The following is a 27144-nucleotide window of genomic DNA, read 5'->3' on the forward strand; positions in this document are numbered from 1 at the left end:
CCAAATTAAAACAGGTTCTGTTTGTCTCTGCAGTCCCACACCTTTAGTGTTCCCTATAATACAATTCTTTCAATATCTTTAGTATGCTGAGGGGTTCTCCTGGAAGATACAAATAATTACACCCTGCTGTTCACCACATCTGTTTATGAGAAGAAAAATTGCGCTTTCTGCATGATCAACTCTGCTGCAGTAAACAATGTCAGATGTTTATTGCGAAATATCTACAAATTGTGACTGAACTTGCAGCAACACACATACTTGAACGCATCAAAGTACTGTTGGAAGAACTTTCAGCTCTGTGTGGGTGTTAGTGGTCTGGGAAACACTATTTTATATCAGTGTCTTGATTTAACTGATTTAACTTTTTATCCATAAGTTGACAAGTCATTCAAATTAGAGGCTTTTTTCTACTACTGTATAACTTAGAACTGCTAGAACTCTCTGAGAGTTATGTCTACAAAAAAGCCCCTTCCCTTTTTACCCCGTTTGCAAATTCCTACACCCAGATATCATAGCGAGTATATATTTTCAAGCTTCTCTAAACTCATACTTTACTAACCCATTTTTGGATTCTCCAAACACCACTAAATAAAAGTGATAAGGAGGAACTGCCCCTTGCAACCGCAGCTGTGAGTTGCATTTTGCACTCCACAGACTGCAATGGAGTTGTTTTAGATTGGGGCTGACCAAAGAATCAAAGCTACTGCATTGGGGCACTGAGGTGCACATATCAGCTGAACACACCAGTTCTTCTCCTGCTGGGCTCAGTGTTAGTTTGCCTTCTTTGGAGAACTCTGCAGAGACTTTGCTTGATTTTTCAGCTAAATCATGCCTGTTGAGTTTCCTGTAGTCAATGCAAAAATGGTGAAATACTGCTTCATGACTGCAAGAAAATGCCAGCATTCACTCCAAGATCGGACATGAAAGCAGTGAAAAAACCAAAAAGGGTACCAACACAGGTGCTGTGCTCTTGCAAAAGTTATACTAGATTCAGATGAATGTCTGCTTACTAGTTTTGTCTTTATTTCCAGTCATAGGCTGAATATCTGGCCTCAAAAGATTAATGGAAATTATTAAAGCCAGATATCTGATGTTCAGGGAGTTTTATCACTGCCGAGGACAAATGGTCTACATATAATTTTTCCCTCTTTCTCTCTCAGTTAATCTCTACAGCACCAAGGCACTTTAACACTCCCCCTAACCAGTTTCTGTCTGTACCAAAAATAAAGCTTTTATTCTTGCCTGTAGGGAGGTTAAGCATTTGCTATTTACAGGTGGGGTGTTGAGGAAAGATCGACCTGGGTTTTTTTGTGTCATTTGGTGGGAACGTGCAGCAGAAAACAATATTGTAATTAGAAAAAAATACTACTTTCCTTGTACATGAACTAATTTTATATTAGTACAAAAATGATCATGTGGGAAGGCAAGAGCTTAGGAATTGTAGCAGCAGATAATCGTTCTAAAGATATTTGCTTAGTTTATGAAGAGATCTGTAACAGAGAGTTTTTTTTCTGTTACCCTTAACCTGGCCTCATTTTTCCTTGCAGTTCCCAAAATCAGAAGAATCCCATAGCACTGCACAGTAGATTCAAGCCAAACATTTGGTTTCGCTCTAATGAAGCACATAGCTACAAGTGTTTAGTTTCCAAGTTGTAAAGTCTATCCATAGCCCTCAAATCAGAAAGAATAATCAGATTGGAAACTCAATACTGCTTCACATCAGCAGACCCAATTTGTGTATTCCATTAAGCTTCAGTCAGAAAGGAATATAGAACACACCTATAACCTAACTGAACATCCATTTGGCATTTGCCAAATTACCAAAATATCTATGAAAATGAAAAAAAAAAAAAAGAAAAAAAATCCCGAGTCATGCAGTGCTCAGTAAACATAACTATTGCATGCTGAACCTCTCAGGCATGTGCTGCCACACATTTAGTGAGAGATAGAACCTGTGTCTACTGAAAACATGTAATTATATCAGTATATCAATAGTCCGTCTCCTGTTACTATAAGCGAGCTACTTGTTGAGAAGAAGGTTGTAAAATAAGCTAATTTTTCAGGAGGAAATGAAAGTACCACACACACACAAAAGTCACACTTTTTTTTGTTTTGAAAGATTGTTTTCTACTAAAAAGGATTAATTGTAAATAGTGTGTTTAAATGGTATGCCAGGGGAAGGAATTTGTCTCCTAATTGATAGGAGTACATTTGGACAAGTATACTGATGAGACAACTAAGTCTTTCACTGTATAGTTCTGTCAGGATGCATCATACCCATATAAACTGTGTGAAGAAAAGTTGAACATGTCGTGCTACTGCTTCTTTTTAGCGACACCGTTATTAATTCAGCCCATCCCTTCCTACTTTAGGAGGCACAAAGACGGCCTGCTAAAAGTGTGCAGTTAAGAGTGAACTAAAAACATTTTCACATGATGATTGAATCGTGATACCACAGATATTTGAATGCAAAATACTACTTCCATAGAAAGATTATATTGGAAAACCGAATCTAATGCCTTTTTTTCCCCTCAAAAATATCTGGAGTGGTATTTGATATTTCTTCATATTTCTTTCCTTCTTTCTTATAAATTTATATTTATATATGTGTATGTGTGTGTATAGAAACAAAAAATTGTTCTGGTTTTCAAAGACACCCATTTAAGATTCAGTTTTTGGAAGAAAGAATTTAGGAAATGTATTATATTATATTATACTCAGCTTTTAGTGATCATACGCAACAAGTATTTGAATATTCATTTGTAGAATGGCAAGGAATGGCAAGGGAAAGGATTCTTGACTGACTGTAAGAAACAAGTATCATGACTTATTCCTTACACTTTAATTTAAATGTCAGAAGAGACTTCTTTGTCCAAACTGTTAGCCGCTGCAGTTAAACACAGATGCACAGAAGAAATATTTTGATTCTCTGTGGAGTTTTCTTTAATAAGAAGTTCACTTTTAGGCACTGATTACCATGAGACAATCTGATACGCTTATTCTAAAACAAACATCCATGCACTCACAGACTTGTGCTGGAACTAATCAGGCCAAAATAACCAACTTTGGCTTTAGCTGGAATATGGAGAAGTCCTACCTCACCAGCCAGAGAAGGCTATACAAACTGAGTAGCTAATATAAACAACTACATCTTTCCTCTCAAAACAGTGATGATCTTGGAATGACTCTTCCTAACACCAGTATTATCAGCTATTTCTATTTCACAACTTCACCGTCTTGAAACTACAATTACTCTGTCTTTTTCTGATCCAAACCCTATTTTTTGTCTCAGCTTTATCCAAGCAAAATTCTCACTGCAGCCACAAAGACAGATCAAACTTGGCCTAAGTCATCTGCAAATATGTTTTCTATTTGAATTGCACATTCAGAGAGCTTTAAATTCCAGAAAAATCAGGCCTTGCCAAACATACTAGGCAGGCTGGAAAAATATGAGTAAGTGACTGCAAACATGCTGCATTCTGAATAACTAAAATGTGATTTTGGCATTGCAATTCAAGAGAACCCAAGTGAAACCGAATCAAAAATCATGGTTAAGGCCAACTTTCTGAAAGCAGTGCCCCTGTGCACAGCCATCTTGGCCCTGGCTGGCACTGAGAACGCTGATGATCTAAGAAGTCAAGATGATTTCAAGAGGGGGAAAAAAAATGCAAATCTTTCCACTGTCCCTTCACTCAGTACCTCATACATTGCTCTGATAGGTTCTTACCATAGTGTCAAGATTCTTCCAAATACTTAAGCACTCTTCCATTATCAAAACTGAAAATATCTATCACAGGCATTGATTCTGGAAGATTCATCCTAGCAGCTGTTTATTAAAAAGAAACCTAAGGGAAGAGAATGCTATTCTTTGCAGAAGCTAATGTTAGGCTCTTCTCCCTGCTTCTTCTAAAAGGTTAAAAAAAAAAAAAAAAAGGCAACCAGGGCAGGTGTTCATTTCATTTTTCCACAGCTCAGTTTCCATGGGCTCACTGAGCAGTCAGCTCAGTGCTGCTTTAACTTACAGGCAGTCATCAATATACAGCTAATACCAATATACCGCTAATACATATTGCAAAAATGGAGTGACCCCACGCAGCAGTCACATGGGACCTTGTCTGGCTACACAGCTCTGTGCAGAAAATGCCTAGAGCCTTGGAGGTTATCAAGTTGAGCATCAGTCAGAAGTGGACTTCATAACTGCAGCTATGAAGACTAACTTCAAACCAGGTTGCATTCATGGAAGTGTAGTGAGCAAATGAAGTGATTAGTCTCTTCTTCTTGGCACTTGTGAGGTGGCATCTGGAATAATGCAGTTTTGGACCCCCAGACTGATAGGAGACAGTCCAGCAGAGAACTACCAAGAACATTAGGGGGCTGATAGGTATGATGTATGAGAAGAGACAAAGGGCTGGGTTATTTCAGCCTCCAGAAAAGCAGCTTAGCTTTCTCTTGTCACTAGGAGGGGAGCTAAATGCTCTCTTCAGTGAACAGGTGGTTAAGGAGAAGATGAAGCCACCTTCTGAGGGATGCATAGTGAAAGGGTGGGAGGAAATGGTTACAGGCTGAAGCAAGGGAAATTCCGGTTGTATATACAGAAAAACAATCTTTGTAGTGAGGGTGGTTAAGACTGGAACAGGTTTCCCAGACAGCCAGTGGAATTTCGATTCTTGGAAATATTCAAGACATTGCTTCTAACCTAAATTATTCTCTGAGTCTGGGAAACTCAGGCAGTCTGCTACAGCAAGAGACTGCCCACCCTGTATCGGAGAAGGCCTCAGAGAGACTTAACCTATATGATTTTTCTTAGGAGTAAAGAGCAGTGTCATGGATCATCCCACACTATTATTCAGCAGACAGGAAGCTGGAACCCCCTGGCAGAGAAAAGATCTGTTGAGAGACTGGATCTTATATGAACTTGTATCATGGAGACCCAGCATCAGCAGACTTGTTCACCATGACAGGGACAACTTCAGCAATTCTGCAGAGCTGATATGGCTGGGAGTGGCGGAGTTTCTCCTTTCCCTCATGGGATCTCTCTGCATGGATCCTTGCTAGTCAGACTTAGTGCAAAGGGCATAATTTGGCCTTGCTGGAAGACCTTGGGAATTACTGTAACTTGCATGTGTATTAAGTGGCTGAAGACAGTATCACGGCTAACAGGGGCAGGCATTCCTTAGAGCAGTATTGAGTCGAAAGCAATTACATTTCAGCACTGCCTTCACTAAAAAAAAGCAATCCCTCCCACCCCTCCTTCCCCTGCCCTCAGTGGGAATATCTGATTATACGCTTTTGACTCAAATTTCACACAGTTGTTCTTTCTTGGTGCCAGAACACAGACTCTTACACAAAGGCAAAGATTTACAAAGAGGAGACAGACAGCATTGTATGAGTGTGTGCTGTGGCAACTTTTTAGCACTCAAAGAGTTTGCACAATCCAAATGATGCTCCTGTTCTTTATTAATGATATTTCCCAGCTGTTTCTGGTTTACAAAGAGAGGTCTGGTCCTTCTTTGTCATAGGGGGTACCCTGTCTCTGCAGTGAGCCCCACGGGAGGAGTTCGCAATGGGGTGCTGTGTAATTCACCCAGGCAGGCAGAGTGCAGTCCCAACGAGAGGCTGCAGATAGAGGGAGCCTAAGCCGGTGTATGTGGATGTACTGTACATGTATATGTGTTGTACATATATAATAAAAAGTAAGCACATGTTTAATCATGCCTATGCACAAAATATTTGTCTGCAGCAATGCAATATAGAAGTAACTCAGGGTTCTGTTCTTTCTTTGGTAACAGCTATAGCCCTTCATCCCATCTATCAGGATATGTTTTTCTTTTAGGACTCATTGTTAGTTCCCTTCAGTAAAGTTTTTATATAATTTTTCTTCTTCTTGCACTCATTATCTCATTCTTATCCTGGCACATACATTATGCAAACATGCTTCACATTCACATAAGCCCTATTCTGAATATGTTACTGCCTTGTCTGCAATGATTTCAGTGGGGGTTGTGAGTTTGTGTGGGGGACAGTACAAGGCTCAGTGCTGCTCAGTGCTTAGTCCTCTACCTTAGAGCTTCCTTTAGATCTTTATCCCTGACTATGGGCTTGAACTTTCAATTGCTAGCAGGACTTGGTCCTAGTAAAAACTTTTTGTAGTAGATTTGCTGAGCCACTGTCCATCATCTTTGAGAGGTCCTGGAGAACAGGAGAGGTGCCCGAGGACTGGAGAAAGGCCAATGTCATTCCAATCTTCAAAAAGGGCAAGAAGGAGGACCCAGGGAACTACAGGCCGGTCAGCATCACCTCCATCCCTGGAAAGATGATGGAGCAGCTTATCCTGGAAGTCATCAACAAGCAAGTGGAGGAAAAGAAGGTTATCAGGAGAAGTCAGCATGGATTCACCAAGGGGAAATCATGCCTGACCAATCTGATAACTTTCTACGATGACATGACTGGCTGGGTAGATGAAGGGAGAGCCGTGGATGTTGTCTAGCTCGACTTCAGCAAGGCTTTCGACACAGTCTCCCATAATATCCTCCTAGGGAAGCTCAGGAAGTATGGGCTGGATGAGTGATCGGTGAAGTGGATAGAGAACTGGCTGAATGGCAGAACTCAGAGGGTTGTCGTCAGTGGCGCTGAGTCTAGTTGGAGGCCGGTAAATAGTGGTGTCCCCCAGGGGTCAGTACTTGGCCCAGTCTTGTTTAACTTCTTCATCAAGGACCTGGATGAAGAGTTGGAATGTACCCTCAGCAAGTTTGCTGATGACACCAAACTGGGAGGTGTGGTAGACACACCAGAAGGCTGTGCTGCCATTCAGCGTGACCTGGACAGGCTGGAAAGCTGGGCAGAGATGAACTTGATGAGGTTCAACAAAGGCAAATGCAGGGTCCTGCACCTGGGGAAGAACAACCCCATGCATCAGTACAGGCTGGGGGTGGACCTGCTGGAGAGCAGCTCTGCGGAGAGGGACCTGGGTGTCCTGGTGGACGACAGGTTAACTACGAGCCAGCAGTGTGCCCTTGCTGCCAAGAAAGCTAATGGAGTGCATCAAGAGAAGTGTGGCCAGCAGGTCGAGGGAGGTTCTCCTTCCCCTCTACACTGCCCTAGTGAGTCCCCATCTGGAGTACTGTGTCCAGTTCTGGGCTCCCCAGTCCAAGAAAGATGAGGAGCTACTGGAGAGAGTCCAGCGGAGGGCTACGAGGATGGTGAGGGGACTGGAACATCTCCCCTACGAGGAGAGGCTGAGGGAGCTGGGCTTGTTCAGCCTGGAGAAGGCTGCGAGGGGACCTAATATATGCTTACAGATATCTCAAGGGAGATATGTCAGGAGGATGGGGCCAAGCTCTTTTCAGTAGTGCCCAGAGACAGGACAAGGGGCAATGGGCACAAACTGAAGCATAGGAAGTTCCATCTGAACATGAGGAAGAACTTCTTCCCTCTGAGGGTGACGGAGCACTGGAACAGGCTGCTCAGGGAGGCTGCGGAGTCTCCTCTGGAGATATTCAAGACCCACCTGGACAAGGTCCTCTACAGCCTACTGTAGGTGACCCTGCTTCGGCAGGAGGGTTGGACTAGATGACCCACAGAGGTCCCTTCCAACCCCTACCATTCTGTGATTCTGTCATTCTGTGATTCTGTGATTCTATCTGCATTTATTCTGTTTTAGATAAAATAACATGGATACAGGAATGACAGTATTTGGAATTTAGGCTAAACAATATATTATGCTTGTTTTAACAAGCTTATCAAAGGTGCTCTGGCATTTTCCATTTACAAAGGGCAATGATGTGTGTCAGAGCTCATAAACCAAATGCATGTTTAAGAGCATCACTGGGCTGGACAGCGCTACTGCTTTTCTGCAGTCTCACAGAGCTATTAAGAATTGGAGGAGAGAAATGTTCAATGGCTAAGAGAAGTGAGAGGAAGCACAGGAAGAGTCCTAATGAGATCCAGAACCACTGTTACCTCAGTAATGTGCTAGCGTTCAGCTCAAACCGTTATCAGGATATAGATTTTTTACTGAATTTATAATTGCAACCTTAGGGGTGCTAATGGCCACATAAATGGGTATGAAAAGAAGCAACTCCAAGAGCTATGGTCATACGGAGGTGTATATTGCTGCAAATAGAGATGGAGGAAATACACGAGTGGTGTAGTTGTCCAAACTGTGATCTTCATGGATCTATGAGCAGACATTCATTTCCCAAGTGACAATGCTATGATACTGATGTTTCTCTCTCATGTGGATAAGTGCTTTTGGAGCTCTATGACAAGCTGTAGAGCCTCAAACAGAAATTGAGTGGTTTAAATGTAGAGACATCAAGCAACCAGGCAGGAAATTGTTTTGATTGATTATGCCATTTTGTGGAATCCTGTGTATTCTTAGTCTTTAAAATTCCATGCCTGTTCCCATTAGAAAAGAAGGATCCCTGAGATCCAGAGCTTTCTGCCTCACATCCTTCTCCAGAGGAGAACAAGCAATAGGGGAGGTGAGAGGATGAGGTGCCATTTCTCAAGGAAAGCAAAATTTCAGAAAGAAAAGCAGGAGTAAGCTTTTCCTCTCCCGTAAGTGAGATATATGTCACACTGTCTCCTGGAGCTACAGTTTTGTGTCTGAAATGGAAAGTATCCTTTCTCCTTAACCCATAGATATTCAGCAGTTTTTCTCACATGAAGGGGAAACAGCCACAGACAGAGCTGACATTCCTTTTATTTCAGCATGGAGGGTGTTCTTAATTTGAATGTTGCTTTTCATTGTGCAGTCTAAAATTTCCTGACATTTGGAGCGGCCATAGCTTGCAGAACATTTAATAGCCACAGTGCCTCAGGTACATTATGCTTACTAAGCTACTTGATTATTAGGAGTCTAGGATGCCAAGATGACATACCCATAAAATAACAGTTTTAAAATCATTGAACTGTAAGTTATAGGTCATTCATGTGTTTTACTATTATCAAAATGACATTAAAGGAGAAAGTTCTAACTCATAATAATGCCAGCAAGGAGCTTATACTTTGATGCAGCACATCCATTATAAAGAGAGGCAAAAGACAGAAATAAACAATTGATTCTACAATTTGAAAGTACTGTTCATAGGTACAGAATTTTGACCAGTTTTAAATTCAAGCACCCTCACAAAACCCGAAGTGTTTCCATTAATCTTTCCATATCATGCAGAGATTTAAATGGTATATTTCATAGTTCTACAGCCCAGGACCTCAAGTAAATCCTACAAGACGTAGTGTGCTTCCTAGTCTAAAACCTGAACACCAGAAAGTTCCGTGACTTTTTCGCATTTTGACTCTGCACAATCCCAGCAAGATCAACGCCTCCCAGCAAGACTTACTCACTCACATGCAGCACTGCTCCATCACCTCCACAGACCACGCAAACTCAGCTAGCTCAGCTGTCTCTGCACCACTCCGTAGCACAGAAATGCCATGGGATGCCTAACAATGCTAAGGTTAAACTGTGAACAGTGCATTGCCTTTCTCAGTCAGGCTCTGAGCAGGCACAGTTACCCAGTTACACAGTTACGCTGCAGAAACCAACTCTGGTCATTCGTTTTCACCTGCATCAGGAATTTTTCCAGAACATGAGAGTTGAACTGTCTGTGTGATATTCGTAAATACTGTGAAACACATGGACTTACAAGATCCAAAAGGATTTTTAAATGGTTGGTTTAATTTTGATTGAGCTAACCAAACAGACAAACAAAAGTTTCACATCATGCTAGCCTGGAAATATACAATCCGTTTCTGACTAGCAATTCTTTTCTTTAATTAGGCAAATTTTGAAACAAAATTAGAAACTTTTCACTAAGGAGGTACGGAAATAAAACAGGACTTTTTGCTCCTCTGCTTCTTTCCCTTCCTCTTTTTCTGCATAAGCCATTTAGTCATATCCAGGCTAAATGCACACATAGTTCCAGACTGAGGCTTTTTGCATAATATTCAACTAAAAAGTTTCACTTAGCCTCTGAAATTACTCCAGGTATTTTACATATATGCCACTAGGTGTCTGTTCCTCCCCTTCTTGAGATCTAAAATCCTGCCTTTTCTGTTGAGATCTGTGCTCCTCTAGAAGGAATTCTGGTTAGAAACATGGAATTTCAATCGAGAGAGTGGTTCTGTTTCTCAGGACAGATGGTTAAAGCTACAGCGTTTTAGAAAGCAGTTCATACTTACATCAGTCACAGCCCAGAAATCAAGGACACAATTTCCCAAATGCCCTGGATAGTTCTTACTATCCAAGAGTTTTTTCTTTTCCATCTCAGCATTCCCTGATAAGTAATCACTTTATCTGTTACACAAATTATGAAGTATATTGACCATGCAGAGTCTGGAATTCTTTTTACAGTTTAGTTTTTAACTGAGAAAAAATACCACACATTAATAATGGCTTCAGCAATAATAGCAGAAGACATTCACTTACCCTATGACAATGCAGGAGATGGCAGTTCCCAAAAAGGCATAGGTTAAAATCGATCCTAAGTTACGAAAAAAATGTCTCTGGGGAGGAAAGTTTGAAAACAAGTCCTTTGTAATACAGTCAATAAAAGAACATTCAGAACAAGTTGAAACACTACATCTAGAAGTGCCATATCTCAAATATAGGATCAAACAATATAGGCTACATCATTTATTTTGGAGAATACACTTAAAGATGATTAATTTTTAGCCTGGTGGAATGCCATCAAAATTCCCTCTCTTATGTATCCAGCCAGGATTAGAACAGAAGTTCACACTGAACGTACTGGATGCAAACCGTACCACAACCCCACCCCTTGAACAAAGTTCTGATCATGCAGTATAGAAAACACAGACAGGCTGCTGCCTACATGGAGTGTCACCAGATTCAAAGCAGTCTCTTCTGAAAACAGGAATGCCCAAGTGTTATAAACTGCACAATCAAATCTTTGCACAGGTGCAGAAAGGGAGCGGAATTAGGTCCATGCATCTCTCATTTGCTTCCTTTCCTGTCCAGTACTTCTCATGCAATATAATGTTAACTGTTAATATATGTTAATATATATTAATATACATTAACTGACTCTGTCACTGGCCTGTTGGATCTACAAAATAACAATCACATTCAGTCACTATTGTAATATAAGAAACAGACACATACCTTCTTTAAACTATATCCAGCATGAAATATAATGGGTGGCAGCAAAATATTGAAGAAGATAGAAGGATCAAATGTCATCTGCCAGAAAGGACAAAAGACAGGGTAAGGACAAATAAAGTAGCATTTAATCTGATAGCATAGGTTTTAATTGTAACTTCTTATCAGGATTAATCTCAGGAGCAGCTTCAATCTCTGCAGGCCAGAATGTTATTCTGAGTTGTTTTCTTACAAGGATTAATGTGCAGTTCTTTACTGCTTATATATGTAGAATACTACTTGAAAAGTATTCCTTAAAGAAGGAAACCAGTCATGCACTATTTTACAGGGAACACATTCAAGCAGTGTTACCTGTGATAGTAAGTACCTGCATTAGCAGACACCCAGCTTGACAGCCCCACAGCTTAATCCCTCGTTCAGCCATGGACTTCCTGCTCAGTTTCAGGGAAGTCACAGCATCAGTGTTGTGCCTCAATTCCCCACAAACAGAGTGGCAGTCAAAGAAAAGGCCTATACCACCAAAACAAATGTAATGTTTCCTTTGAAGTGTATCTGTTTAGGCACAGACAGAGCTTGCTAATGTTGCTTAATGAACTACTGGCTGTCAGCTAATATGTGCTTTCTGGAATTACTGCACATGATAACTGTTCACACTTTGATCATCTTCAGTACTTCACTTGAGTTAACCTGAAAGTGATAAAAAATATATTTTACCTCACACTTTTAGCAGGAAAGGAACATTCATGGGGCTAGGTAGTAGCTCAGATGCTACATAACTCATTCAACTATAATTGTATAATCAGTTCTGCTAACTTGCCAGCACAGGTTTCTATTGTCCTAAAGTTTCTCAATAAATCTGCTGACTGCTTCTGTAGCATCATTTCCATTGTAACACATCTTGTAAAATATGATTGGTCCAATCCAGTCAATCAGTTTTGGCCTGACTGCAACAAAACAAGCTCTATACTCTCCACAGTAACTAGCTATTTCTAATTCCTAACAAAATGTAAGTGTAGCAAAGAACAAATTATCCCTTTTGGCAAAAGGACTGCCTACACAGACATGAAATTCGCAAATGGCATAAAGCCTTTTCTTCCAGATTTCGATTTGAGGGTTTTGTGATGGTCTTAATTATTAGCAGCTCAACTAATTTACCAGTAACATCCTTGGTTCCTTGCTGTTTTTTTTGTTTCTGCATGTGCTGACGTTGTAAGTCATATGGTCATAGCAATGAAACTAATTGGCTTCTGGTGGCAGTTATCTACCTCTGTGTTACTGAAGATGCAATATAGCACTGTGTTACTTAACCCGAGAGGCACTAACCGTGTCCTACTGCCTACGTATCTTGTATCTGTTTCATAGCCAAAGGGGTTTCCTTATACTCTCAATAAGCTAAGGACTAGATTCAGCCATTCTGCAAAGACTAACTGAATTTTCTGCAAAGACATAGCTAAGGTGCTATTTACTTTCAGAACTGAAGGTATGGTACTGGGTTACTCTCTTCATGGTTCCTGTTCCAAGCCACCAGCTGGCACAGCAGCAGACACCTCTTCATCCTCTGTTATGCAGCTTGTTATACTCAGTCAGCCCCTTCATGTGAAACATTCATTTTTGTTTCTATAACATTCAGAAACAGTTCACAGAATATCTATTAAAAATTTTAAAGTAATGCTAGAATGAGAATGATGTTAGGCAAGGCAAAAAGCTCTTATTCCAGCTGTTGTCACTACACTGTTCATAGTTGCATGGAGAGAGACCAACGACAATGTTCAGCTGGTGCACTTCTTGATGAGTAGCTTTCAGTAAAACAGAATCCTGTTTAAAACCACAGTGTCGCTCGAGAAAAAAATATTTTCATAAGCCTGTGTACTGTTTACTGTTCTGTCAGCAGGCTATATTATACCAATACTTTTAAAACAGACAGGATGTAATGAATGCAATGGCTCACAGCTCCTTTGTTCAGATAAAGTGATATTTTAAGGCTACAGTATTCTAGATGAATTATTTAGCTTCAAAAGAGTAAGACCTGCCTACAAAATTACTTCTGTCTTCTTACTAACAGACGGCTTGATTTGATAAACAGGAAGTGAAAGCTCAGCCTTTTTTTCCATTCTGCTTACTTTGAATTACAAAGTTGAAAAAAACCTAGCTGGCAAATAATGTGCCAGCAACTTTAGCTGTGCTGGTAACTTCATGGAAAACATGATAGAAAAAGGATTTTCTTCACTTTTGAACTAATAGCCTAACTAAATGTTAATTTTGGAATTAATTCAACAAATACATTAAAATATTTTTTCCATAGACATCAGAAATCCTGACTGCATGTTTTATTATTCAAAACTGTGTTCTGAAGGATATAGGTTTTTACGTCATGGCACAGTCTCTTCTTCCTGCTAAATGCACTTGGTAAACTCTTACACTGAGGTCAAAAGGGAATGACAGTTGTACAAAAACCAGAGCATAGTGTGGTCATGTTTTCTGGTTTTTATGTTAGTGCTTTTGCTAGTCAGGAAGGTTGCCAGGCATTGTTACAGTCTCCTGAATACTGTTTAATTCCTCCCTCTTTCCTTTTTTATTTATTTTTTTTTTAAGAGGGCATTTGCTGGAGAATTTTAAAGGAAAAAGGAGTGAAAATCTAGGCAGGCTGAGGCCTCTCCAGCAACACAGAGAAACCCACATTCACAGTTGAGTCTTGTAAGAATCTTCCGGCAATGTGAGACTATGGAAAGCAGAGTGGACAATCCCCTGTAAGGGCAACAGAAACTTCTGTGCAAGTTAGTGCTCCCCCCTTCTGATAACACAAGTCACCTTCAGTATACCAGGTTTGACGAAGATGTTCAAATGTAATGGATTAGTACATATGCCTTGGAAACTAAACACACACTTTGACTAAGACAAACCTCTTGCAACCAACAAGCAGGAAAAAGGGTGAAGATTCAGCAAAATCTAACTAGTTTGATTGCCACAGTATTTTCCTGTCTGCACCCACCACAGCTCTAAGCGTCCTGGACAGTCTAGTTCCTTCTGAAAATGGCAAGAATCTGGCAGTAACGACAGACAGGCACAAAATGGTGCTGCATCAGCAAGGAATTTGAGCAGATGGTTAAATCCTAATTTCACCAAGTTCCCCAGTCTACATTCTAAGCATAATTTAAAAGTTTTTATAATGGTAACTACTATAATACCCAGGAACACGTATTAATGTGCTAGATAAACAATAATACTTGGAAAAAAGCAAAATAATATATTGCAGTATAGTAAAAAAAAAAATGGTAAGAACTTAGAAGCTTCATGTGAATATGTGATGTCTTTGAGCATAAAATCCAGGTTTCAGAAAGTCCCTCTGCACTTGTGAGTTCTTTAAATTGCTGTCAGTTTTTAAGTGAACGTTACACAAAGTAAATATTGGAAGGAAGGGGAAGACTATACTAACAAAGTAAATATTTTAATTGTTATATACTAGAAAACAGAAAAGGCCATGCATTGTAGAAGACTGTAAACTTCATCCCACACTTCCCTTTCTGCATCAGCCTGGAGTGCCACAATGCTGGCTCCCCAGGCTGGGGGATAGCCAGTGAAATCCCCACTGAGGACCACTGCAGTAGCAAATGACTGTATGAGAACGTTGTGATGCATTTAAGCGTTGTAACAAAACCCACTTCTCTATGCAAGTTTACATATTTACAAGTTTATACTTTGTAAAATGTTTAGGGTTTGTAGTTACTCTGCTATAAACAGGAGGTAAGCCTCCTTTGCATTCTGCTACCAGAGCAAGTCACTTAAGACAGAGGACAAATAAAGAAATACATGGAGTTTATAAAGTTTTGGTGGCAACGAATCCAAGGTAACAGCTTTGCCTGCAAGTGAACTCAGTGTCTGCAGGAGGTGGGACTGTCACCTAAAGGAGATCAGGCAACAATTCTGCATGTGTACAGCCAGTTGTATGCTAAATGATGGTCAGGTTTCTACTGCACCTGATTTCCACTCCTGTTCTCCTTCCTCACTTACCCTTCTCACCCTAAATTCAGAATAGCCTTTCTCTCTCTGTCATATTTTAGCTTAAAACTTGTTTTCCTCTCTCAAGGGTGTAAATAAAAGAAATATCTTAGACAGTTTAGAACAAAAATAAGATAGGTTTTACCTTCTGAAGCATTGCATTGCCCTGGTGACCATTGACATTATGGTGGCTGATCTCTCTTTTGTATTGATATTCATAGACCTGATTAGTTACATTAATAAGTAGAGTGGATGGCCCAGACTTCAGCTTTTCACATTCATAAACAGTTCCACTTTCAACATCTGATACTTTTGTTGCATATCGTAAAATTAATCCCATTACAAGGCCTGGAGAGTAAAAAAAAAAAAAAAAGAAGAAAAACCACAGACATTCAGGTACTTTTAAGTATCTGGTGCTACATAATTACTGATTTGGAGAAAAATGAACTCTCTTAAAGCTAGGACACCACTTTCTCCATGTTTCCACCTTCACAGAGGTACACCTCACTCAACACTTCATGGATGACCATAAAACATTCTTCCAAAATGGTTATCTCATTAGAATACAGATGTTGGTTTGACATATGCTCAGTTGTACTCCTATTTTTACGATCCAGTTGCTGGAATTATTTTGATATAGTTATTAACTGAGTTGCTCCACCACTGCATTTTCGATAGATACGTAGTGAAGAGGGATGCCTGCATAACTAACATTCTGTACTCAGCATACAGAAATCAGCGAGTTTTTGGTGATTTTACACACTTCGTTCATGGGGGCAAAATGCTGACACTATATCCTTGGGCACATTCTGCTGTCTGTAGAAGACTGTATTTTTGAGACTGTATAAACATGGGAAAACAAAAGCGGGAAGGAAAGGAAGATTAAGAGTGGGATTAATTGATTTGATTATCTACAGTTTAGGACTCTTAATTAAGACAGACATTTCGGCTCCCTTTACAGTTAACAGAGAGGAAAATCTACTTCTGCAATTATCCTCTGGAAGGTTCTTTCTGTTGGCTCTAGTGGGAACTTGCATGATTACTTCAGGAGAGGTGACTAATATTTAGCCAGATAACATTACTGAGATTATTTCCAGCCTCAGAGGCTTGGATTTGCTTTCAAAATTAATTTCTATGCTTCTTTTATGTCCTATGTCTAGATTTTATGTTCCACATATATGATGAACAGCTTTACAGTTACTAATTATGAACACATTCATAAAATGCTAAGAATACTCAGATTAAATATTGATGGAAGACATCTAAACATCTAGATAGATATATTTACTAATGAAAGATAAGAAATTAATGAAAGTACAGGAAATAGCTAATAAGCATCTGAAAAATATGATATTAAAGTTTACATTTTATCCAGTAATCAGATGCCATGGTGATAGAAGTGATCATAAACCCCCAGAGAGATAAATAGGATGTCTTGTTATTATCACATTTTCCTGTAACAGAGACTCTCTGAGCTGCAGATTTGCATATGTAAGGCAAGTTTGTAGCTTCCTGGACTGATACTACAACAGAGTAATAGCTGTATTGGTTGTTTAGCAGGCATATGTATATATGCTTGTTTTGTATCTATTGTATAGTATGGCTGTTTTTTTTAAATGGTAGAAGATTCAGACAAGCAGTAGAAAATCCCAAGGCCACTTTCTTAAGTTATAAAGCATTTGTGCAATAAATCAGATAATAAATCTAGCTGTAGTAAAAGACAGAATTCCTCAAAATTTTAGGGGAAAGCAAGTATGGGAAAAGGGAAGCAAGCACTGCATGTGCTGCTGTGAAATATGTTTTGTACAGTGGTCAGCCCCAGATGTCCAAAAATATAAGTCAGAACCCAGGAAAACCATTAATTAGTTCAAACAGTCAGGGTTTTCATCTTATTTTTATTAGATTTCCTCCAGAAGAACCACATGTTTGATTTTCAAATTCAATTTCAAAGACATGGATAATTCAACTTCATGTGATGCTTGGACAAGGCTTGATAGTTCCTTCTCATTCTCTGGAACAGAAAACTTTTAGTTTTTCCTTTACCATCTTCGTTCCTATCACTCAATGTTTTACACTATAGCCTGTCTTGCACTTCTGTTTTCAGGTATTACATAGACTTAATCAGCTCAGGTAACAGAAATATTTTTCAGATGTTCACCCATGCCTGTGCAAGGACACTGACAGAAAAAGACTACTCAAGAACAGGAATATTTGGCAACACAGTTTGCTAGAATCAGTATCAGGTCTCAAGATGGAACAGGCTTTGAGCAGTCAGAAGACAGAAGTGTTTGGTTAGATGATTGTGCCGTTACAACCTGTTCACCCACCCTGTCGTCTCCTCTTTCATTTCCCTTTTCTTTCCTTCTGCATTCTGTCTGCTTAGAAAATTTCCCTGTATGTCCCTCATTATCTCTCCCACACATGATTCTTCTGTGCTTGCCCAACTTCTTGTCTTGCTGCATTTCCTGGCCTCTAACATTTACCTGTTTGTTTGCAGCATCTGTCATATTAACCTGCCGCCTTCTGGATAGTTTTACCTAGACCCTCACATTATGTCTTCCAAAATTATGCAGGACAGTAATCTTGTTTTCTCCTAGCCTTGTTTCTGTTATACCGGTAATGATGAGCACCATGCTTATTGGTACAAGTAACAGTCTTCTTGACGCGTACAGAAGATAAGACTTTAAGGAAATAGTGCTATTTTTAACTGAGAGCTCAAGAATAATGAATGAAGAGCTAGAAACATGAAAATTATTTTTTAAATTAGAGTTTAAATCCTCCTATTCAGAGTTCTTCTGATTTATTTTTTAGCCTTTGAAGTTTAACTGTTTATGTGGTTTGCACACATAATAACTGTCTGAGTGGCAACATGGAACTGCTCAGGGGAGATCAGCGGAGACCGGCTGACACTGCCTTTACCATCACTGTTGTTCAGGCAGGTGGACTACTGTGCCCTACAACATTCTGAGATTCCTAGTATGCGTGTTATATTGGCAAATATAGCACATACTTTGAAAAAATTCTGTTTGATAGTTTTAAAAAAGAAAACAACTGTCCTCAATTATAGTGTATAAAATATGATCACAGTAGCTGCAGAGCAATAAAGATCAGTGCTGACTGAGATTTACAGATGGAATTCAAGTTTGCCTTTTGGGTTTTCTTCTGCCAGTTTTAGATCTTATCCTCTGATGGAGTCCAGATCTGGTTAATGTACACAGCCACACAAGCAATGAAATCATAATGAAAGAACAAGGAAATTGTAAGAGTATCCAACAGCATACATATATTGGAGAAATTACATTAGAGAAGACTCTAACAATCGATATTCTCAGGCGATCAGTGGGGCTTTGAGGTCCTTGTAGCTCTCAAGGAAATTCTATAACGTATTAAATTTGAACAAAATGTGGATGGGATCCATAATGATGGGTTGACTCAGAATATTCTCAAATGCTCTGTGGAAAGTTCAGACAAAGACAATTGCTATCAGTACACTACATTGCAAATGTCAACATAAGTGATGGGATTGTATTCTTCCTTCAGTAATAATAAATGTGCCAAAGACTGTATATAAAACCCCCGGTGAATTAAAAATCTAGGAAATGTGTTTAATATTTTAGTAGGTGCATCATTTATGGAATGCACTTTCTGCTTTGAATTGTTATATATCATTTCTTTCATGATAGAATTCAGGAGCCCAGAGCATATTCTAACAGAAATAATTCATTTTTAAATAGGTGTATAATTCACTCTCCACTATTCCTCCTTCCAAACTGAAATCATACTTTTGTAATGTATCTTCTGAAACATTAGTTAATTTAAAGAAAAAACCCCGACATTTGGGAAATATCATCTTGATGTATCTACTATGAAAAAAGACTAATAGTTTCTAATTTCCTTGCAATCAGTGTTTCGTGGCAGAAAAGCTAAGCACGAAGTTTTTCTCACAGAGTTCTATGAACTTTGGTATGTGAAATCATACCTTCTGTACAAATAGCTCTGATTTTATAGTGGCATGCACAGAAAGCCTGGCTTTACCATGTAAGTCCAGGAATTCAGCAGCTAAATCTCCTTGAAGATGACTCAGGAATAATGCTGCATCCGTCACCTGACATCACAAGTAGGTATTATACTAAGGTACTGGTTAGCACAAATTAAAAAGTTTCAAATAGTATTACATCAGTTAAGGATGTAGGTAATTGTAAGTGCAAACTCTTATGCAAGCCTAAACTTGAGTGTACTAGCACAAAGTAGAGTACCTATCCTGTATTGTAGGAGTCCAAGTCCAATTATAAATGTTTTCGTCTCAGCTTCCCCTTATTTAAGACACCGTCCTTCAAAACTAGCTCCAAGGCTTCATTTAATTTGTGTTTTAACCACATTTATTTAAATGCAAGATGGAAACAGAAAAGGGTGTATTTAATGTTACATATGTCTTTTAAAAAGTCTCAATTGTCCTTTGAAGTAAGATTCTGCAGCAAAATCTCACTCTAACTAGAGCTCAGTTATGTTTCAACTGAAGGCAATTCAGATTCTCCAGCTTCTTCAATGGAAGCAGGATGAAATCCTTAATCATAGATTGGAGAGTATTGGAAAGGATTTAAGTCACTCACGCCAAACTCCTGAGCTCAACAGCACTGTTCTTTCCCCAGGATTTTACCTAGTCAGCTGTTAAACGCCCTCCTTAATAATGACTCTCAGGGATGCAGTTTTAGCCATTACTTGATTTTCACCAAATATTTTAGCATTTCTTCCAAATTTTTTTTTTTGCCTCAACAATGCTATTCCTCTTTTCACCTGCCCACTACAAAATGTCAGTTTCTGCCTTGATCATGATTTCACCATGCTTTTCTCTGAATCCTGACAATCTCTCTTTGTTATGAATGTTGTAGTCCGGAAGACTAAGAAGTGCTCTTCATTATTTTATTGAGGGCTAGAGATTCCTCTTTCTGGGACTTCTTCCATCCATTGCTGCCTTTGAGAATTAGGGGTACTCAGACCACACTCACATTCACAAGGAAACTACAATTATTCTACACAAGCGGCATAATGGATTTAGGAGGCATAAGAATCATATTGCTTAATCATTAGACACCTCCACCAAAGTTGAATCAAGAACAGTGATATGTGCCTCACTTCCAAACATGCTGCAGGTGATCCTCAGAAGAGGCTGAGGAAGGGCTACTGTGAGGCAGCTGTGCCACTCCACACCCACCAAGAGCTCAACAATTGGAGGCAAACAGAAAAAAAAATTGGTAGACCTCCAATCCCGCTCCTCCATAGAATCATAGAATCACAGAATCACAGAAAGTTTTGGGTCAGAAGGGACCCCTAGAGGACATCTAGTCCAACCCCCCCGCAGCGAGCAGGGACACCACTAACTAGATCAGGTTGCTCAGAGCCCCGTCCAACCTGGTCTTGAATGTTTCCAGGGATGGGGCCTCCACTACCTCTCTGGGCAACCCGTTCCAGTGTTTCACCACCCTCATTGTAAAGAACTTCTTCCTTATATCCAGCCTAAACCTAACCTGGTTTAGTTTAAAACCATTACCCCTCGTCCTGTCACTGCTGTCTTTACTAAAAAGATTGTCCCCATCTTTCCTATAGGCCCCCTTTAAGTACTGAAAGGCTGCAATCAGGTCTCCCCACAGCCTTCTCTTCTCCAGGCTGAACAAGCCCAACTCTCTCAGCCTGTCCTCATAGGAGAGGTGCTCCAGCCCTCGGATCATTTTTGTAGCCCTCCTTTGGACCCGCTCCAACAGTTCCACGTCCTTCTTGTGCTGAGGGCTCCAGAGCTGAACACAGTACTCCAGGTGAGGTCTCACCAGAACAGAGTAGATGGGCAGAATCACCTCTCTCGACCTGCTGGCCACGCTTCTCTTGATGCAGCACAGGACACGGCTGGCCCTCTGGGCTGCCAGCACACATTGCTGGCTCATGTCCAGCCTTTCGTCTATCACTACCCCCAAGTCCCTCTCAGCAGGGCTGCTCTCGATCCTTTCATGCCCCAGCCTGTATTGATACCGGCGATTACCCCGACCCAGGTGTAGGACCTTGCACGTGGCCTTGTTGAACCTCATAAGGTTCACACAGGCCCACCTCTCCAGCTTGTGCAGGTCCCTCTGGATGGCATCCTGTTCTTCTGGTGTCTCAACCGTACCACTCAGCTTGGTATCATCTGCAAACTTGCTGAGGGTACACTCGATGTCACTGTCCATGTCATTGATAAATATATTGAACAGCACCGGTCCCAGTACGGACCCCTGAGGGACTCCACTCGTCGCTGGTCTCCATCTGGACATTGAGCCCTTGACCACTACCCTTTGGCTGCGACCATCCAACCAATTCCTTATCCACCGAATGGTCCACCCATCACATCCATGGCTCTCCAATTTAGAGAGAAGGATGTTGTGGGGGACCGTGTCAAAGGCTTTACAAAAATCCAGATAGATGACATCCATTGGTTTTCCCTTGTCCACCCTTGTCGTTACACCATCATAGAAAGCCACTAGGTTGTCGGGCAGGACTTGCCCTTGGTGAAGCCTTGCTGGCTGTCTCGAATCACCTCCCTGGCCTCCATGTGCCTTAGCATATCTTCTAGGAGGATCTGTTCCATGATCTTCCCAGGCACAGAGGTGAGGCTGACAGGTCGGTAGTTCCCAGGGTCTTCCTTTCTACCCTTCTTGAAAAGGGGCACAATGTTTCCCTTTTTCCAGTCACTGGGGACTTCCCCTGACTGCCATGACTTTTCAAATATCATGGAGAGTGGCTTGGCAACTACATCAGCCAGTTCCTTCAGGACTCTGGGATGCATCTCATCAGGTCCCATGGACCTCTGTACATTTAGGTTCCTCAGGAGGTCCCGAACATGGTCTTCACTTACAGCTGGAGGGATTTTACCCTCCTGGTCTCCTTCATGCCATCCATCGACTCAGGAGGGGTGAGGAGAGACGTTGCCAGTGAAGACTGAGGCAAAAAAGTTGTTGAGTACCTCAGGTTTCTCCTCATCTGCTGTTGCCAGTTTGCCGGTCTCACTTGTGAGCAGGGGTATGCTTTCTTTGACCATCTTTTTCCAGCTGACATACCTGTAGAAGCCCTTCTTGTTATTTTTTGCATCCCTTGCCAAGTTCAGCTCCAGCTGTGCCTTGGCCTTCCTGACCTCATCCCTACACAACAGGGAAGCTTCCCTATACTCTTCCCAGGAAGCCAGTCCCTGCTTCCACTGCCTGTGCAGTTCCCTCTTCTTCCTTAGCTTGACCAGCATCTCTTGCCTCAGCCATACCAGTCTCTTCCCTTCTCTGCCCGACTTCTTACACTTGGGGATCGAGAGCTCTTGCACTCTCTGGAATACATCCTTAAAGACCTGCCAGCTCTGTTCTGTTCCCCTGTCCCTGAGGACTGTTTCCCAGGGAGTCCTTCTGACTATCTCCTTGAAGAGCTGGAAATTTGCCCTCCTAAATTTTAGGGTCCTGACTATGCTCCAGTCCCCTCAGAACTTCAGGAAGCATCTCTAAGCACTACAGCACAAAGCCATTTCTTGTGAGAGCTAACGATAACCATGTTCTATCATTCATCCTTTTCTGTTGTCCTTCCAGCCTGATCAACTTGTTCTACAGAGCACAACTTTGAAGGCAGGTACATCTTCAGTCAGCCTCACCTCCACCCCAACGAGTATCACACATTCCCTGGGGGTGACAACTATTCAAACTGAGAACAATTTCAACCAAAGCTGCTAATTAACCTAGCAGGTCAAAGGCATGGATTGTATTGGTGGGTTGGTGGTGGGTTTGGGGTTTTTTTTGTCTGTTAGGTTTTTTGTTAAAGTCTAGTTCTGGCTGCTCACCTGCAGGTTACTTTAGCCTCTTAATCAGAGGTAACTGGTGGCACCTGTATGTAGCCCTGATACTTAAATTTTGGGAGGGATGAGAAATTTGGATACTGACACTCAGTTTTTCATTGTGCATTCAGTTTTTGGTACTGCTTGTGTAGATAATCTACTACACCAATTTTGACTATGCTCTTGTATAGAAAATTGTGCTGATAATGTATATAAAGGATGCTCTTGCTCTGTGAGATACTAGAAAACAAAGGAATGAATGAATAAACAGGTAGGTCTTTATTCTTCTTGTTTATAAGTGATTTTTCAGTTTAGTGTCAAAACAAACAAAACAATTTGAGTGTATAAATACTTTCAAGCTAAATGCCTTGAAATGTAAACACACATATGTCTAATTTTTTTTGTGAAATAATGTTGAATTCCTGTTGAATTAATTTTGTGAATGAATTCTGGGTTATGCTAAATGCTTTGGCTTTTTTCTTTGCAATTGCAGAAAGTTATTTATAGTGTATTTAAATATAGCTATATTTAGTGTTGAATGGTTGCTTTGAGAAAAAGAATAATCTATCTAGGTTTTTAAAGTTTCTAAATGGACAGTTTTCCAGTATGGGCTTTTTTTTTAGCTGGAACTATTCAGCCTAAAACTGCATTCTCCTACAAAGCATATGCAAAAAACCCCCAAACAACCCTTTTGTTTGTTCTATACTTTAAATAGAACTTTCTATCAGGCTGTTCCTAGTGTTCAATTTGTGGCTGTTCAGCACTTTGCAGTAACTGCAAAACTTCTTCCTGTTTTTGTATTTCTGCAGGGTTTTTTTCTCCTGGTCTTCCTCATATTTCACTTTCTCCATCCTTTCCACTGCTATACCCCCAGTGGCACCCTGTCTTGATAAGGAATACAGACCCATCTATCATACTGTGGAACACAGTCTGCAAATAAGTGGCCATATGATTCTATTACTCGAAGGAAAATTATCAGTTTCTTCTGCTGCTATTCACATATCCAGCAAACAGTTCAATGGGCTGAAGTAAAGCAAACTGTAGGACGGAGACTTTTGGTTTCTACAAAACAGGTATAAAGCAGAATTGTTCTGATAATGAAGGCAAAAAATTAAGCAAGAGCAGGATTTAACTCACTGTTAGTGCTTGGTGCCACGAAGATTTTCTCCCAAAGCTGCTGCCTGTTGATCTGACACCTCTACCATGACTTCTGAAATTCTACTTTCCTTTCACTATTGCTATTCCCCAGTGGTAAAGATACCTAAACCCATATCCAAAATTTTTAACAATAAAAAGGACATCATCAGCTTTTTGGTTCCTATGAATAAGCTTTTTTCCACTCTTTGAAGGTTGCCATAACTAATGCAACACTAAATAGTTTATTTACAATCATGAGGAATGTATCCTTTGTTCATGAATGTTTTAATAAATCAAAAGCTCTGTCCTGCTGGAGCACCAGTCTCTTAACTGATCAAAAGAATATCATGAGCTGGTTATCCTCATGATGTGCAGATCATGTTCCGGGCAGGCAGCAAAACAGAACCAAAAGACAGATAGAACTCTAATTAAATACTGATTTATTTGTGTAATATTGTATTCCCCTGTATTTCATTTCTGTTTTGATAGGCGTTTGCCTAAATCTTCAACAAATGTCATCAGACGCGCATGGGAAACAGCACAATAGAGTAAAGGAAGCTACTATGGAACAGTCACTCATGTAACTAGAGAAACAGTGTTGCAATTTACAAGTTGATCTTATTTAATATGTTGCACAATGTTTCATGGTTTTCCTTTTGATAGATGTTAATAGAAATGCAACAAGTAAATGTATTCTCAGGGATGCGATGTAGCTTGTACGCCATGAAACTGTTTAACAACAATCTAACTGATGTCTGACAATGAAAACCATTGCGTTTAACCAAGTATTGTTTGATGTGTATTTCAGTCTCAGCTGATTCAGATGAAGTGTGTTTTCTATGTGCAACAGATTTCAAGATTAGAAAAAGGGCATATTATCAAATAAATATTTTTTCACAACTTTGAAATAAGTACAAGGCAGATGAGAATTAAGAGATCTCACAGACTTGCTCACCCAGGTGTTAGGGTTTCAGTGACTGGGTTCATACAAGAGTTTCTTGTTTACTTGCTTTCTTGCGAAGTATCAAGTCACTTGTGAAAATAACAAGTGAGTCAAGATGATGAAATAGCCTACGTTCTTGAAATTCCATACAGGTAATTTATCTAATGAAATAGTTTGAAAGGGATACAAGGAAGACTGTGGTCTTCAGCTGCAGTCCTGCAGTGGAACTGAGAGCGTCTTAAAACGCTGGATATAGAAAGAACAAATTAAGCTTTTTATTTTCAAAATGCAGGAGTTGGTTACCTTTTCTGTTGCAGACTTGCAGTTAAACCTCCATAGACCTTTTTGCATGCCGTGTGCCGTGATAAACAAAAATTCTTCAGAATATTCAATCTTAACAAAACCAGTTTTGGGTATTACACTGCTAGAGTACGTGATGTGTATAGAATGAGTCTGAGTCAAAACAGGCTGGCATTTAGATACATAATAACTGAGCTGTTGATTTATATCTTCCATTTTGAGAGTGTTACCCTCCTATGTGTGTTTTATGGTAATAGAAATGGAAGTCACACCCTTTTCTCCAAGTGAAACAATTGTAAGAGAATGAGAAGAAATTACACAAGTAAGTGTATACCATTAAACTAGTGAGTACTTCTTATCAGTGGACAATGCAGAAAGTTCTACAGGAAAGTGATACACAATATTGCAAAACTTCATAAAAGAATATTAGAACTAGACAAGCAAACTGAAATTACAGTACAACAACAGCATTCAGAGAAGACATGAGAGGCATTCTTCATAGTCTGTTTTTCAAAGGCACAGAGAAAAACCAGGAGAAAAACACCAGGATCATTTAAACTTTGTTAGAGAACATGGCTGGATCCACAAGGCTCCTCAGTCTAACAGCTTTGAATGTTACACAAAACAAGCATGGGAAAGACTCAAATTAAATGATCTCTGTCACTGAGGGCATTTCATTCATCTGAAAACGGTAAACTCCCTAACTCCCAAAGTGTCGTGCAGTGGCTGTCTGCCCATAGAGGAACACAATGTGCACATCGTGAGGATAAGCAGCGTATGATAGTCACTCCCTTAACAAGTCAGCCTCTGGCTGCTTCATGGGAGATGATGTTACATTATTATTTTACTGTACAGTTATGAAGCGGATGACATTTAATTCAGCACATTTTCTGAGCTTTGTCAGCACTTGATCTGAAGTGCTTAATCATAAATACGCAACATCCCGTGTTAAGCTGGCACTTGAATTTGTACTCACCATAAAGCATAGCTCCTCCAGTTTCATGCAGAAAGCGGAATCGATGGTTTTTAAACAACCAAATTGTTAATATTGTAAGAATGAGCAGAAAGTTAAAAACCAGCAACTCCACGGCTCCCTGATGATAAAACTTATCTTCATGTTTCACTGATACATATTTCTTCAACTTCTCCATTTCATTCCCTTTATGGAAAATATGTGCAAGATAAAAGAAAAAAAAAAATCACAGTAAGGAAAGTGTTATCACCCTTGGTAAAAAAAAAAAAAAAAGTCCAGGTACTACAGAAATTCACAGCAAGCACATCTGTTTCATTTGCAGCCTCCGGGTAAAGTGCCCCAGCTCAGAATTCAGCTGGATTCTAGTTACAGCTTCCTGTTTCTCTCTTAAAGCTGCCCTGTCTCATTTTTAATGTCACGGTTGCATCGCTGGACTGCGCTTGCTCTCGCTGTAGATGCACAAATCACCTCCAAGGCTCAGGCTCTGTCAGTTTCTAAAATTTTGTTGTAAAACTTCGTCTGTTCATGGTGTTTGTTCCTGTAATTTACAGCATAATTTCTATCCTAAAAATCATATTTCTGTCTTGACAGTTTAAGAAGGAAAAACTGACATTAAAAGAATAGCATAGCAACCATTGGCACATTTTTGAAGTTTTAAAATCTTTCCTCTTTTGCACTTCTAAATGCAAGTGACAGGGAATAAAGGTGGCACTTTACTACGGTGCAAAGACAGAAAAAGAAAAGAAAACAATGCATAAGGATTTCAAGATTTAGGCCTTGAACTTGTATTGATCCTGCAGGAAGATTGAGACATCTCTGTAGAAGCAGAGGTCCCATTA

The 27144-nt window shown here is 40.1% G+C and overlaps 1 protein-coding gene across 1 annotated transcript in view; it reads right to left on the reverse strand.

Annotated features, from left to right (window-relative positions):
* SLC9A9 (solute carrier family 9 member A9) overlaps positions 1-26547 on the reverse strand; it is a 220026-nt gene extending 193479 nt beyond the window's left edge. The window contains exons 1-4 of the mRNA XM_009931818.2: positions 26309-26547; positions 15264-15466; positions 11126-11203; positions 10430-10506 (exon numbers count right to left, since the gene is read on the reverse strand). Of these exons, the coding sequence (XP_009930120.2) occupies positions 10430-10506; positions 11126-11203; positions 15264-15466; positions 26309-26483 (533 nt within the window). The 5' untranslated portion in view covers positions 26484-26547. The remainder of the gene's footprint in view (positions 1-10429; positions 10507-11125; positions 11204-15263; positions 15467-26308) is intronic.
* Between the last annotated feature and the right edge of the window lie 597 nt (positions 26548-27144).

The sequence above is a fragment of the Opisthocomus hoazin genome, chromosome 4, assembly GCF_030867145.1.
Source record: "Opisthocomus hoazin isolate bOpiHoa1 chromosome 4, bOpiHoa1.hap1, whole genome shotgun sequence".
Taxonomy (NCBI): Eukaryota; Metazoa; Chordata; class Aves; order Opisthocomiformes; family Opisthocomidae; genus Opisthocomus; species Opisthocomus hoazin.